Here is a 14280-nt window from a genome sequence, read left to right on the forward strand (position 1 = left end):
TTGCTTCTGTTTCCTGTTTTGGTGTTTTGACCACAAGGCATGTGGGATCTTAACTCCCTGCCCAGGAATCAAACTCACAACCCCTGCATTGAAACGTGAAGTCTCAACCGCTAGACCACCAGGGAAATCCCACCTATGGAGGTTTATGTACTCCTTGCTGGTTCAGTATCTGGATATGAACATGGAGATCTAGCAGGACCTCCAGGGGAAAGCGAAAGTGAAAGTCACTCTGTCGTATCCGACTCTTTGTGACCCCATGGACTATACAGTCCATGGAATTCTCCAGGTCAGAATACTGGAGTGGGTAGCTGTTCCCTTCTCCAGGGGGTCTTCCCAACCCAGGGATCGAACCCAGGTCTCCCACAATGCAGGCGGATTCTTTACCAGCTGAGCCACTGGGGAAGCCTCCTGATCTAGCAGGACCTCCAAAGGAGAAAGAAATAAATCTGATCATGCTTTTTTCTAGGTTCTTTCAGACAGAAGTCCTGATCACAGTGACTCTGATGGCATTGCCCCTCCCCCACACCACTGCCATCACCAAATACAGCTCTGTCTTTCCATAATAAAGATAACGTAAACTTAAAGACTTCCTTTCCAACTGATGACATAAAGCTTTTTTCTCACACATTATTCAATTTGTATTCCCAACATTCCTGAAAGGTAAGAAAAAGCAGCTTATACTTTATACTCAGTTAATCAAGATGACTGGGTTAAAAATTATGATTAAAAAAAAAGCCAACATATATACACAGACACCAAAGTTTTACTCATGTGAAAATGGAGATTTAATAGGATTTAATTCCAGTCTAGAGTGCAGAAAGCAAAGCTTTAAAACATTTTTCCTCTATAAATTCACCTCTTCGTTGCCATAGTTTTTGTGACTTTATATTATTACTTCACTACAAATTTCATTATAAGGATCTGAATCGCAATAGAGAATCTGGAAAAAGTTCACCAAAGTACGCAAGAGGGCTGAATTGAATTATGAAATGGCTTCACTTGATAAAAGATTGCCCAAGTAAACAAACAGAGCATACTTCCTGTTCAAGGAAAGTCACTTTGTCTCCACGGAATAATATATTCATTTGTTCAGAGTTTTACATGTATAAATAAAGTAAACTGTAATTACAGTTTTTCCTGGAATATTTTTCCTTAATATTATATGTTGGAGACAATTTAAGCTTTTAGAGGATTAACATTTATCAATGTTGAGCAGTCTTTTATGGAAGAAAAAAAAAAGTTGAGCTTTACAAAACTGAGCTAGTCTCTACTTTAAAAAAACAATGCTCCCTGCCAGAACAATGGTTAACAGATGAACTTTTGGGCAACTGGATATGGTGTATGTGTCCCAGACATCTTGTTTCAAGTAGATTTTACCTTAAAATTATTGAGACATATGGTAAGTATGTTGGCTTTTTAAGTATGACTTTGAGTTAAGTGTATCTTTGCCAGATGGATAGCACCAGTTTTTCAACACAATTTATGAAAACATTCCTTTTATAGATATTTATCTTAGGATTTGTGAGGAAAATGATCATCTGATTGCAACGATTTCATACATCATAAACTGCTTTATTGTATATGCCATCACAGTTTACTTTGAAAAAATATTCAGGCCATAGATATATACACACACGTATACATATGTATATATGGTCTCTGAAATTATGTCTGTATATGTATATGTGTATAGAGAGAAACAGACAATGTCTAGAAACATAATTGTTGTCTGTACTTTATTATTTGAAATTAATTTCAGCATTAAAATAATAATATTCATTGATGCTAAATAAATGAAACTCCCCTTCACAAATAGAGACAGAATTAGTATTGCAATTAGCAAAAGGAAATGAAGACCTCTGAAAGAGACCAGTTGGTTGCTCAGAGATGGCAGGCAATACATGCTGGATTCCAGGATCTAGTTTTAAGCATCACAGGTCCGGAAACACCATCAGTTCATGGTCAGACTCTCAAGGACTGCTTAATGCCAACCAAACTCACAAAATATTATATATTGTGAAGTCTATTTGTTCACCACTGTATCCTTTACACTTATCACAGTGCCTACAAGTAGATGTTCCATGGATATTCAATGAATAAATGAAACATATGTAACGGGAACATCCCTGGTGGCTCAGTGGTAAAGAATCCACCTGCAATGCAGAAGACCAGGGTTCAATCCTAGGTTGGGAAGATTCCCTGGAGAAGGAAATGGCTACCCACTCCAGTATTCTTGCCTGTAGAATCCCATGGACAGAGGAGCCTGGAGGGCTACAGTCCATGTGGTCACAAAGAGTTGGACACAACTGAGCGAATAGTACTTTCACTTTCATGTAACAAGAAACAGAAAGAAAATTTATTACTTTATAACAGGAGAATTCCTGTCCTGTTCCCCCAAATTCCCACATCTACTATTCAGAGTTTCCGAAAGGCCGAGACTTCCATTTCCAGCCAAGATGAAGTCACAGGGACCAGATTTACTTTGCTGCCTGAAACAGCAAAAACAGAAAATGAACAAAATATATGAAACCAGAATATTTTTAAGACCCTGGACATGAAACAAAGAGGGAGAGTCATACCTGAGATGCAAAACAGATGAGATGTGCCCTGCAAATTGCCCAATTCACTGCCTTGAGTTCTCAGCTCAGGAATACACAGGAGAAATCCAGTTGACTGTCTCAACCAGTGGACTCCCTGGGTTGAGAAAGAGCTGAGAGGCTGGGAGGGAAAGACATCTAGAGTTCACAGGACAGTGCACCAGAGAAAGAGAGATCTGCACAGAGAGAGACACCTAAGATCTGCAGAGGGACACCTCCAGTATCCCGCTGACCAGTGCACACGTGAGGAAACTAGCAAGGCCTGGAAAGTGTGGTTGAAAGGATTCGCAGAACAGTGCCAGCAGTCACACAGGACTGGGAATAGTGCCTGTTACCACCAACCAAACTGGGAGGCTTCAAAATGTATAGGGCATTGAGAGAGGTACCCAGAAGGGTTTGCTTCTGTGATGGGGAATAGTCAGTCCTAGTCTGGGCACTTCTCAGGGCCTACTTGTTAAAAGTGTGACCCAAATGGATCCGACTGTTTCCCTGTAATGTAACTGCCTCTCAGAACAGATGATCTGGGAGGTCAGCTTAATCACCAGATTGTTTAGTGAGCAATGAAAGTACCCTCCAGAGGGCTGGGTCACCCAGGCAAACCGTGTTCACCTCCCCTGTCCAACCACAGCCTGACACTTCTCCAGGGACCACACAGCCTGTCCTCCAGGTCCAACCCCTCTCCCAACCAGACTACCAATTTCAAGGTTCCGGTAGATAGATTATGTATACCATAGTAATTTGGATTCCAGATTTTATGTTCAAGATTCCCCAAACCTTGACTGACTATAAAGGTTTTCAAAACTCTTTAGTACACATTTGCATGACTTTGAATAGGTAACATTACTACATGTTGTTGTTATTGTTCAGTTGCTAAATCATGTCCAACTCTTTGCAATGCCATGGACTGCAGCACTCCAGACTCCTCTGTCCTTCGCTATTTCCAGTGATGCCATCCAACCATTTCATCCTCTGTCAGGCCCTTCCCCTCCCGCCCTCAATCTTTCCAAGCATCAGGGTCTTTTCCAACGAGTAGCTCTTGACATTAGGTGGCCAAAGTATTGGAGCTTCAACATGTTGACTCTCCTAATTTCATCCTTGAAGAGTGTAATCTCATATCTTATGTGATAGAGTAACTTTATCACTTCTCTGACTAAATATTATGAAGGCAATAAAGGATTAGTGCTGCATAGAAAGGAATTAAAATAACAACTAATCTACTAGTTCTTAAGAATATAGTCTAGTATAATATCTTTTAAACTTTACACATGGGAGACATTCAATAAATATCTGTTGAATGAATGAATATTTTTAGCTAATAATGGGTTTCACATTCTAATGACATTATATTATTTTAATATTGTTGGAAATCCATTTTAAAATATTTTAATCTTTGCTTTCTTGAGATATTGTTTTATTTTATATTCAGTAATTTAGACTTTGATTGCAAAGGTAGAAATTAAAACAAGTTTTTTTTAAGTTCAAAGCACTATTTGTTTATTAGAATATGTAATATATATTGTTCATTACTTTTGGATTTAATCTATTAGCAACTTATCACTGATCTAGGAGGCTTCTTTATTGCCAGGAACCTGAATCACTTCATCCCAGCCATAACCAGAATCTTCCAGGCAGACTGCTGATGAGTACCAACCAGCTAGTGGTAGCCTCTCTTTTTTTTTTTTTTAACAGTTTTAGAGATGGGAAAATGAAAAGCCTAGAATTGCCCTAAAGTGTGGACTTGGAATTCCCTGTGAGAACTGCTTAGAGTTACAGGTCAAGTCCAGGATTCCCTGGTAGCTCAGCTGGTAAAGATTCCACCTGCAATGCAGGAGACCCTGGTTCGATTCCTGAGTTGGGAAGATCCCCTGGAGAAGGGATAAGCTGCCCACTCCAGTATTCTTGGGCTTCCCTGGTGGCTCAGTCAGTAAAGAATCAGCCTGCAGTGTAGGAGACCTGGGTTTTATCCCTGGGTTGGGAAGATTCCTTGGAGGAGGGCATGGAAGCCCACTCCAGCATTCTTACCTTGAGAATCCCCAAGGATAGAGGAGCCTGATGGGCTACAGTCCATGGGGTCACAAAGAGTAGGACATGACTGAGCGACTAAGCACAGCCCAGCACATCAAGTCCATGTTCCCACACTTCTTCGAGATCTGTTTGGTCTATAATTTCTTTTCATGGCAGAAAGTCAGAAAGAAAAAATGCATACTCACACTGGAAGGGAACAAGGTAGTGAGGCATTCTGCGAGGTCCATCCTCTCCCAGAACTTTCCTGAACTCACATGGACCCCTTAGAGCATGTTTCCAAAATATAGGCCATGACCTGTGAACTCTGAAATCAATTTAGTGGGTCACCAGAAAAAAATTTCTGATGAAATAGAGTAGAAAGAGAATGCATTACACATAGTGAAGGGGTAAGCATTGTTTTACAGCAGTGTTTTGTTTCAGTTATAAATGTGAGTGTGTGCTGCATGCATGTATGTACCTGAGTTGGGTTAATAATTTTTACCTAGTTTGTGGTCAGAAAAGTTTGAAATCTTCTGCCTTAAGGAACTCAGCTTCCAGGGTCAGGGAAGGCAAGAAGATTTCAGCAGAAAGAAAATTCTAGCACAGAGAATCTCTTCCCAAACCACTAAAAGTCATGGCTCAGCAGTGAGCAGTGCAGTATAGTGGTTGAGAGCAAACTCAGGCTTTGGAGTCGGACGTAGTGAGAAACCTCAATCCTTTGACTCACTAGCTGAAGGACAGATATCAACAAATGGGAATCATGCTTGCGCTATAACCTGTCATATGGATTAAATGCAGTAGCATGTGCAAAGGCCTTAGTATGTTTCCTGGACCACAGCAGGCTCTCGTGAATGATCCATGTCAATAAGGGATCTATGGTCCCTTTAGTCCCAAAGTGAAGAAAGGAAATGGAAACTAAGATTATCTGAAAGTCTCCTGTGTGCCGGGACTGTCAAGAAATCTTCCTCAGGTTCTTTTATTTAAGGACTACTCTAGAAGTGAAGTCTTGTGTCCTCAAGGTCAGAAAGGTCAAGCTATGCTTCCAGAGCTAAGTCAGGATTCAAACCTAGGACTGCTCATGTCAAAATCCACATAAAGTGATTATCAAAGAATTGTTATGATGATGACCCTGAGGAGAAAGAAAAACAAATTATTTTTTAAACCCAAGACCATAACCCTTTTCCTTTTAATCATTTCTAGTACATCTATCATCAAAGCTGTAGTGGCTTCTGGTGTTACTAGTTGAACATCAGGATAGTTTCAGGGTATTTACCATCCACTAGAATGTTAAACCAAGAAGGCAGGGGTTTCTCCTTGTTTATGCTGCATCCCCAGTGTGTGAACCAAGAAATGTTTGTCAAATCAGTGAAAGAATGAATTCCTGCTCTATGAAAGTCTACATCCATAGTTGATCTAAAGGACCATAGCACAAAAATCATTCCTGAGTCTTTAAAAGAATCAATCTATCTGGTGACGTAAAGACCCTTGAATTGCCCGAAGATTCATGAGAGCCACGTCTACGTGTAACTACCTCTTTCTAACAACAGAATATTATCTGGCTTTCAAATCTACATTTTTCTCTTGTTCCATTGTACTGGGTTGTAAAGTAATAGAGTAGAAGACATTTAAGACCATAAAATGCCCATGCCATTTCTGTAGTCTTGAGAATCAGACCCTAGCAGGACCTAAGAGTGTGTTTTATCGGTGATTTTGGCAGGGTACCTAACAGAGAATGCAGGAGCAAAACATCATGTTCAACCAGATTGTTGTCCAAAATGCATAGCATAGAAAGAGAGGAGAAAAATTTATTTGGGGCATATTATACAAAGTGACTGATTAGATTTGCCTCCATAGAAATCCCTTCACAGAGAAAATTATATTAAACATCAACTATTGAAAGAACCAAAAAAATCTTCATCATCATCATCAGATTTTAAAGGGAAGATTAAACAGCTGTCTTTCTTCATTCAGATTGAAGATAGTTTTACTTTCAGGCAGGGGACAGATTAGATGTGTCCTTGTTGGGTCCTTTCCTAGTTTATCGTGGCATCTTCATCATTATTGAGTGTTTAGAAATCCCATGGAACAGTAGAGATACACAGCAATATAAATGCGAGTTACAGCCGAGAAGTGGGTGTCTTTTATAAGGGGGTTAGAAAATTGGGCATTCACTGGGAAAGCAGGTCATAGAGAAAACATAAGAGACCGAAGACTTCAGGTCTCTATGCCTATAATTTTGAATCACTGCCATAAAAAGAAGTCTATTGATGTCTAGGGAAACTGAAAATGGTCATGGTAAATGGCAGCTGTATGGTTCATTTACTGCTATAAAGGATTCCATCAGCTCTTCTGTAGGTTATTATAGCTGCATTTAAAAATGTGAATGTTCAAGTAAGATTCAATAGCAACTACCCGAGACTGGATTAAAAACTGTGTTCGATGCTTTATCATTTTTTAAGTTGCTAGTGAATATAATGATTTACTAAAGAAATTTGAGTCAATTTAAAGGTTTGTGGCAGGAAATTGTTATAAATCTCTGGGTTTGGTTTTGTTTCACAGTTTTTCACCTTTGAGCAGTACAAGAAATTGCTTGGATATGTGTCACTGTCACCAGCATTGGTAAGTGAGAGTATTTATTATACTTAAGTGTGTGTGTTATTTCATAAAGCAAAATCTGGAAACAAAAACCCTTTTGATTCCCCAAGCTCAGCTACTAAAATATGAATTTGAGTTATTCAATGTTCAGCTACTTGTTGAAAGCCATCTTCCTAATAACTCACAATTTGGCTATTTTATAGCTCCCAGTGATGAATTTATGATAATAATGATATGTGTGGAAAGGCCCATATGAGATATGGTCAAGAATATAAAATAAAGGGTACATTTGTCAAAGACTCCTTTAAACCCAAAAAATGCATGTGTTTACATACATACTACACATATCTATTTATGTGAAAGTCAATGTACCTAAAATTATGTCCTAACAGGTCACTTTTCCAGCTTTTGCTCAAGCTGTAGTAAGTATAGGACTTCAGGTCACTCTGTGGTCAGATGCACACTGAGGGGCCTTTTATAGTTGGGGAGAATAGTGATCTTACAATGTCAGATCAACTATTACATAAATGTCATTTGGTGATTTGAACATTTGTAGATACCACTCCTTTCTTTCTTAGTGATTTTGTTGCTTTTCACAAAACAAGTTAAATTACATTGGCCAAGTATGTTGTATCAGTATCAGTGCAGCGAGAGCCCCAGAAAGAGCCAGTGCGATAATTTCTCCTCAAAATCTGCAAAACAAGACTAAACTAAACTAAATCTACCTTGGCCCTCCAAGTGACAACGTGCTTTCCAACCTCTACGAATGTGCCTTACAATGTACCTTCCATCCTCCAGTTTACCTGATGGAATGCACCTCAGAACTCAGCCAAAGGGGTGGCGTTCTGAGCTTCAGCTCTTTAATTACTTTGCATGCTCAGTCGCTTCAGCATCCAACTCTTGGCGACCCTATGAATCCTAGCCCACCAGGCTCCTCTATCCATGGGATTCTCCAGGCAAGAATACTGGAGTGGGTTGCCATGTTCCAGGGGATCCTCTGGATCTAGGAATTCAAAACTGTGCCTCCCACAGCTTCTGCATTGCAGGGGGATTCTTTACCTCTGAGCCACCAGGGAAGCGGTAATTCACTGGGCTTCCCTGGTGGCTCAGCGGTAAAGCTTGCAATGCAGGAGACGCGGGTTCTACCCCTGGGTCTGGAAGATCTCCTGGAGAAGGAAATGGCAACCCACTCCAGTATTCTTGCTTGGGAAATCCCATGGACAGAGGAGCCTGGCAGGCTACAGTCTGTGGGGTCACAAAAAAGTCAGACATGACTGAGCAACTAAACAACACCAAAGATTGATTAAGAATTAGCTGCTATTTAAAAAAAAAAAATCATACGTGCTGCCTTTCTAGGAAGGCGCCAGTTAAGAAACCCAATAGTGTTGCTTTGTGTTACGACAAGGAAACCTCTGGTCCAGGCTCCTGCTTAAACAAGGGGGCTGTGAGGAGGCCTCTCATGGAAGGAGAAGTAGTAGCATGAGTCCTAAAATTAGCTGAGATTTCTTGTTAATTCCTCACTGTCTTCCCTGAATGTCTCCCTTCACTTTGGAAACATCTTGTTAAAAAGAGGATGGTTTCCAGAGGGTCAGCTGGGTGTTCATGGGTAGAGCATCTGTACCATGTGAGAGACCATGCTTCTTTCTCGATAACTCAAAAAGAAAAGCATTTGGCCACTCCAGATCCTCTCACTGAATTCATGCAAACTGTATACAGTTTTTCTCTTTTCTTGAACTCATTTATTTCAGTTTCTCTTTGATACAGCTAGACACTTAAACTGCCGTTAAATGTCCCTTGGTGCTCTCACATGAAAAGCCTGGGAGGCTGGGAACCTGACAGTTACCCCTGTCTCTGGAACAACCTGAGTAACATGATATGCTGATAGCTGATCAATTCTTTTGACAAGGGACTGCTGAACACTAGTTCTGACAGCAAATGTAGCTGAGTTTTATAGAAGAACAAAAAAGTGAATTACTTGGAAGGTTGCATGTAGTAATAAAAACCTGAACATCTGGATTTTAGCTTTTTTCAGTCAGAAGAGTTTGGGACTAGTATTTTTCTTTTTCTTCTGCTTTTGGCTTCCATGATGGGGGTCTGAGATAAATGAATAAAATATTTGGTCTGTTACCCTATACAGATATGTTTAAAATTGCGATGAAGGGGCATTAAAAGAAAACATTGTTAGTTATTCTCTCCTGAAATCTGTGTAAAATCTTGTTCTTCCTCTTTGTGCAACCGTAACAGTGGTTTTTAGTAACAGTAACAGCAATTTACAAGACGCTTTCACACATGATTTTGACCCTCATAATAATCTTATTAAATACAAAGATTAGATATTATAGTCTCCATTTTACAGATGAGAAAACTGTGACATAAAAAATTCATTGTTTTTTTTTTCATGGAAAGGCATTTTATTTTAAATATAGTAAGATGGACAGGAAGGCCTGGCGTGCTGCGGTTCATGGTCGCAAAGAGTCGGACACGACTGAGTGACTGAACTGAACTGAACTGAATGTGTGCATGTCAATCCCAAACCCCCAAGTTATCCCTCCCCTCCTCCCTTCCCCTCTGGTAATAATGTTTGTTCTCTAAGTATGTGAATCTGTTTCTGTTTTGTAAATAAGTTCTGTATCATTTTTTTTAGATTCCAAATATAAGTGATGTTCTATGAGATTTGTCTTTGTTTGACACATTTCACTTAGTAGTAATTTCAAAGTCCATCCATGTTCCTGCAAATGGCATTATTTCATTCTTTTAATGGCTGAGTCATATTCCATTGTATGTACCACATTGTCTTTAAAAGATTCAGTTATTTATATAGAATTGCGGCTGACACACATGGTGTTTTTGTGTGAATTATGAAAAGGTGCTCCTTTCTCCTGACTAATGGCTTTCCAGAACTCCCACTTGGCAAATAGGGTGCAGGCTGATTTCGGCCTCCAGCTCTGGTCACACAGCCAATAAGACGGCAGAATCAGAACCTAAACCCAGATCCCCTGGCTCTGGATCCTGCCCTGGTTCCATCTTGCCTCCCCTTCTAAGGATGTAGAACATTGTTTTCTCCCTTTTCTCTTTTAGTCTCCTATTACAGACTCCTAATAAGAGCTTCTGTTCTTTACTCTTCATTGGCTTTTTTCTTCTTCTAGTTGTATAATAGTATAACTTGTCCTGGAGTTAGAGCTTCGGCACTAAAGAATTATTTTTTCCAGCATCTGTTTGAAGGTTTGAGACATTGTTTTATTTTGTTTTCCTGCCAAGTGTGTGTGTTTTAATAGTTGTAGTTATTTAAGTTTCTGAAAAAAAAAAACCCTTCAGCATTCTATTCAGAAGAAAATTCTAAAAGCTGGTCTTTCCTAGTGCAGAAATTCTTAACAGGTAGAAAATAACCTGAGACGCAGTTACCTTTTGCTGAATGTTCTAGATTTTATTTGAGCCCTTCAAGACAACCTAGCAATTTCTGACCTCAACCTTTATCCCTCAGCTTCTAGGTCTGGAAGAATAGGGCTCAATTTGAATAAACAGTTAAAGGATGAATTTTAAAATGATTTTTTGTTTCTTAACTTCCTAGAATAGTGACTCTAAGAATGTGGCTATATATTTAAATATTTTCAACTATACTCTTTGGTTACCTGAAATTTAGCTTTTTATAAACATTTTATTTCTGGTTTTGCCCCTTGAATTTTTTATATGCTCGCTAAATGTATTTAAGCAGTTGTTTAAAAACGAAGCTCTCCTTTTACTAAGTCAAACTCTTAGTTGTTACATGTGCAGATGTTTTAGTATCCACCTTAAATACATAAAACAACCTTGCTTTTCATTAAAGGACAAAGTCATTGCTGATGGGGCTTTGACGTTTTATTTTGAATTGTTAGGATGTGGTTTGTGGCTTCTGTAATTTCTGCCTCATGAATTGTCAGCATCGAATCAAGATCTAAAGCTTTTTAGTAATGGTATATGGTACATTTATGTGAGTTTCTCCATTCTCATTATAACATTCAGCTGCATAGTGTAATGAGTAAGATGTTTAACCTCATACACATGATAACTTGTTTTAAAGTATTGATTGACTTAATTTTTCTAGACATTTGCTGTTGCTGGACTGGGGTCTGGACTAACAGAAGCCATCGTGGTCAACCCTTTTGAGGTAGTAAAAGTTGGCTTGCAAGCCAATCGGAACAGATTTACAGAGGTAATCATTTAACGTTTTCCTATTGTTGAGGGAATGTAAAAAATTATTTTTCAGTATATAGTATAAAATTATGAACCCTTCTCCTAGCCACTTGTTAAAGCCATAGTAACTTATTGTTAAGGAAGTAGCATAACAAAAAGTCAAATTCTTCCACAGGAAAGTGCTAACAAAAAAGCACTAAAGTCTGATGGACAAACATGTTTAGACATTTTTATTTTAGAGTTGTAATGTAATATATAATGACTTATTTGGAAATATTTTCTCTACTTTTGGCAAAACCTCTATTTCACATTTTACTAGAATAGACTAGCAAAAACCGCTGGGGTGATAATATTGTTGTGCTTTTTTAAATAAAATTATGAAATCATTTTTTCAAAATTACTTCACTCCATTCCCCACTCCACCCACTGCCTTCCCCCAAAGATTCTGATAATCTGTCAAGCTTGTCTTTTGGTTAAATCTGAATGAGCGGGTTACTAAACCTGTGTAGACGTCACCACTTGGACAATGATGGGTCTTGACATTTAATCACTGGTACATGATGTTCCATGAAGACAGATTCCCTTGGTCTGTGCTGCCTTCACTTCCTTCCAGTTGCCTAATAATTCCCTTTAAACCACCAAGTCCAATTGTTCTTCTTTTATTCTTTTGGGTGCCAAGCCGAAGGTAGGAAAAAAATAAGGAGACTGGCAGTTGAGGTCCTTTCTTAGCATTTGAATTCACTTCCACAACTGGGTAGCATGTGGTATAAATTGGTCTAGAGGATCTGCTGACCTGAATTTCTCCGTAGAAAAGCTCCCCTGCCTACCACTTAAGCAGCTGCTAATGGGTGGAGACCCTGCTCACTCCCACCCCACTTCCTGTCTGCTGATACTGCCTGAGAGCTCTCTGGCAGCTTCCTGAGCAGAGCTATGGGAAAGAGAGAGAGCCCTACTCACCTTAGCTTCCAAGGCCTACGGAGGACAGGGCTGGGCTGCTACAGCTCCTCAGATGAGGTCAGTCCTAATTAAGGGAGATTTTTTTTAAGTTTCAAAAGGTTGTGCTAATTGCAGAGATACACAGCACTTTAGAAAAGGCTGAAAATCCCTGTATTGCCCTACTCTGTTTCTGTTTTGCTTTTTCTCTATTCTTCCTTGAATGATGGGAAAAGATGGCAGGGACCAGAAGGAAATAAAAAGAAACACTTCTCCAATGTCCTATCAATAGGAGCATTTAAGACGGCCCCTCTGGAATCTGCTCAAGGAAAATTTGATTTGTTAGACTGGGAGAATTACCAGCTAGGAGAATTGGAGCTCCGCATTCAGTGTCCCATTTTACCAATTGGGAAGCATGTCTTGGGGCAGGAAGGAGTGAGCAAAAGAATACACAGGCCTTCCAACTGCAGTCCTTCATCAAGACAGCATGTAAGTAGAGAAACACAAAATGGGACAGAGCACCAAGAAGCATTCACAGGAGTGAAAATAACAAATTATCATAGCACCCCCTACTCACGCCTAATGTTCTTTTTCTCTCCTCTGCCTTCAAGGAGGTCTGCACTGAGGCCATGTAAGTGCTGGTTATGTTTTGCATGTGCCAAGGCCTTGCTAGAACACATTAAATGCCCCTGCAGCCGACACAAGAATGCTGCATGTGCACGTGCTCCTAGTTCATCGACCGAGTGTGGTCTGTATAAACTGTTGGTGTATATACAGCTGTTTTTTTAAGTTGGGGAGAGAAAGGAACTTGTTTCGTGTTGTTTCTTTTGCAGAATTCACTAAACTGCATTCAGAATTCATTTACTTAGACAAAACACAATCTATTAGGTTCCTTATAAAATGTTTGTCATATGACATCAACTAATCAGAACTTAGTAACAGAGGGATCACGTAGGTCACAGGTGTCAGCATTTATTTCCAGCAGTTATCAGGAATCAGTAGCTGATCAGAGGTGACACTTTATAGGCAATATTAATCAAATTGAAAAGTAATGCATAGTCACCCAACATAAAGTAATGGGGCTATGCCTACTACCAAAAAAAACTGAGAGAAAGAAGTGACATGATAAGAATAGCAAATTTCAGATCTAGTCATTTAAAACCAACTACCATTTTGGAAAAGGCAATGGAAGCCCACTCCAGTACTCTTGCCTGGAAAATCCCATGGACGGAAGAGCCTGGTAGGCTGCAGTCCATGGGGTCGCTAAGAGTCGGACACGACTGAGCGACTTCACTTTCACTTTTCACTTTCATGCATTGGAGAAGGAAATGGCAACCCACTCAAGTGTTCTTGCCTGGAGAATCCCAGGGACAGAGGAGCCTGGTGAGCTGCCGTCTGTGGGGTCGCACAGAGTTGGACACCACTGAAGTGACTTAGCAGCTTAGCAGCACCATTTTGGGCAAGTGCAGATTGAGAACAAGAGGAGAAGGGGATGACAGAGAATGAGATGGTTGGATGGCATCACCGACTCAACGGACAAGAGTTTGAGCAAACTCCAGGAGATAGTGAAGGACAGGGTAGCCTCGTGTGCTGCAGTCCATGGGGTCACAAAGAGTCAGATACAACTCAGTAACTGAACAACAGCAAATGTGATAATATACACAAAGGTCTTAACAGAGTCTGGTACATTTTAGGCACTCAACCAATAACAATTTCTAGATGTAAATTGATCCTATAAACCCTTAAGATTTAAGAAATAGATCTATCTTGAGATATGTTCCAGTTAATAGTCACAGCCCACTCCAGTTGTGGGTGCGAAAACAGCTTACTGGGCAATGGTTCCCTTAGGTCATTCCCAGCTGACAATACAGTCCATTTAGCCTAAATTCTTAAGGGCAGGCAGCCCAGTTTCAGTACCTACTGAGGTCTTTAAACTCAAATGAGGTCTGTTATCATAAACAGTAGTAGTTGGCTATCTGTT

At 39.8% G+C, this 14280-nt stretch overlaps 1 protein-coding gene across 7 annotated transcripts in view; it reads left to right on the forward strand.

Moving 5' to 3' along the window:
* SLC25A21 (solute carrier family 25 member 21) overlaps positions 1 to 14280 on the forward strand; it is a 519679-nt gene that overhangs the window by 459785 nt on the left and 45614 nt on the right. For all 7 annotated transcript variants that reach the window (XM_025271366.3, XM_025271363.3, XM_025271362.3 and 4 more), the window contains 2 exons: positions 7161 to 7220; positions 11278 to 11385. In XM_025271366.3, coding sequence (XP_025127151.1) covers positions 7161 to 7220; positions 11278 to 11385 — 168 coding nt within the window. The remainder of the gene's footprint in view (positions 1 to 7160; positions 7221 to 11277; positions 11386 to 14280) is intronic.

Source organism: Bubalus bubalis, chromosome 20 (genome assembly GCF_019923935.1).
Source record: "Bubalus bubalis isolate 160015118507 breed Murrah chromosome 20, NDDB_SH_1, whole genome shotgun sequence".
Classification (NCBI taxonomy): Eukaryota; Metazoa; Chordata; class Mammalia; order Artiodactyla; family Bovidae; genus Bubalus; species Bubalus bubalis.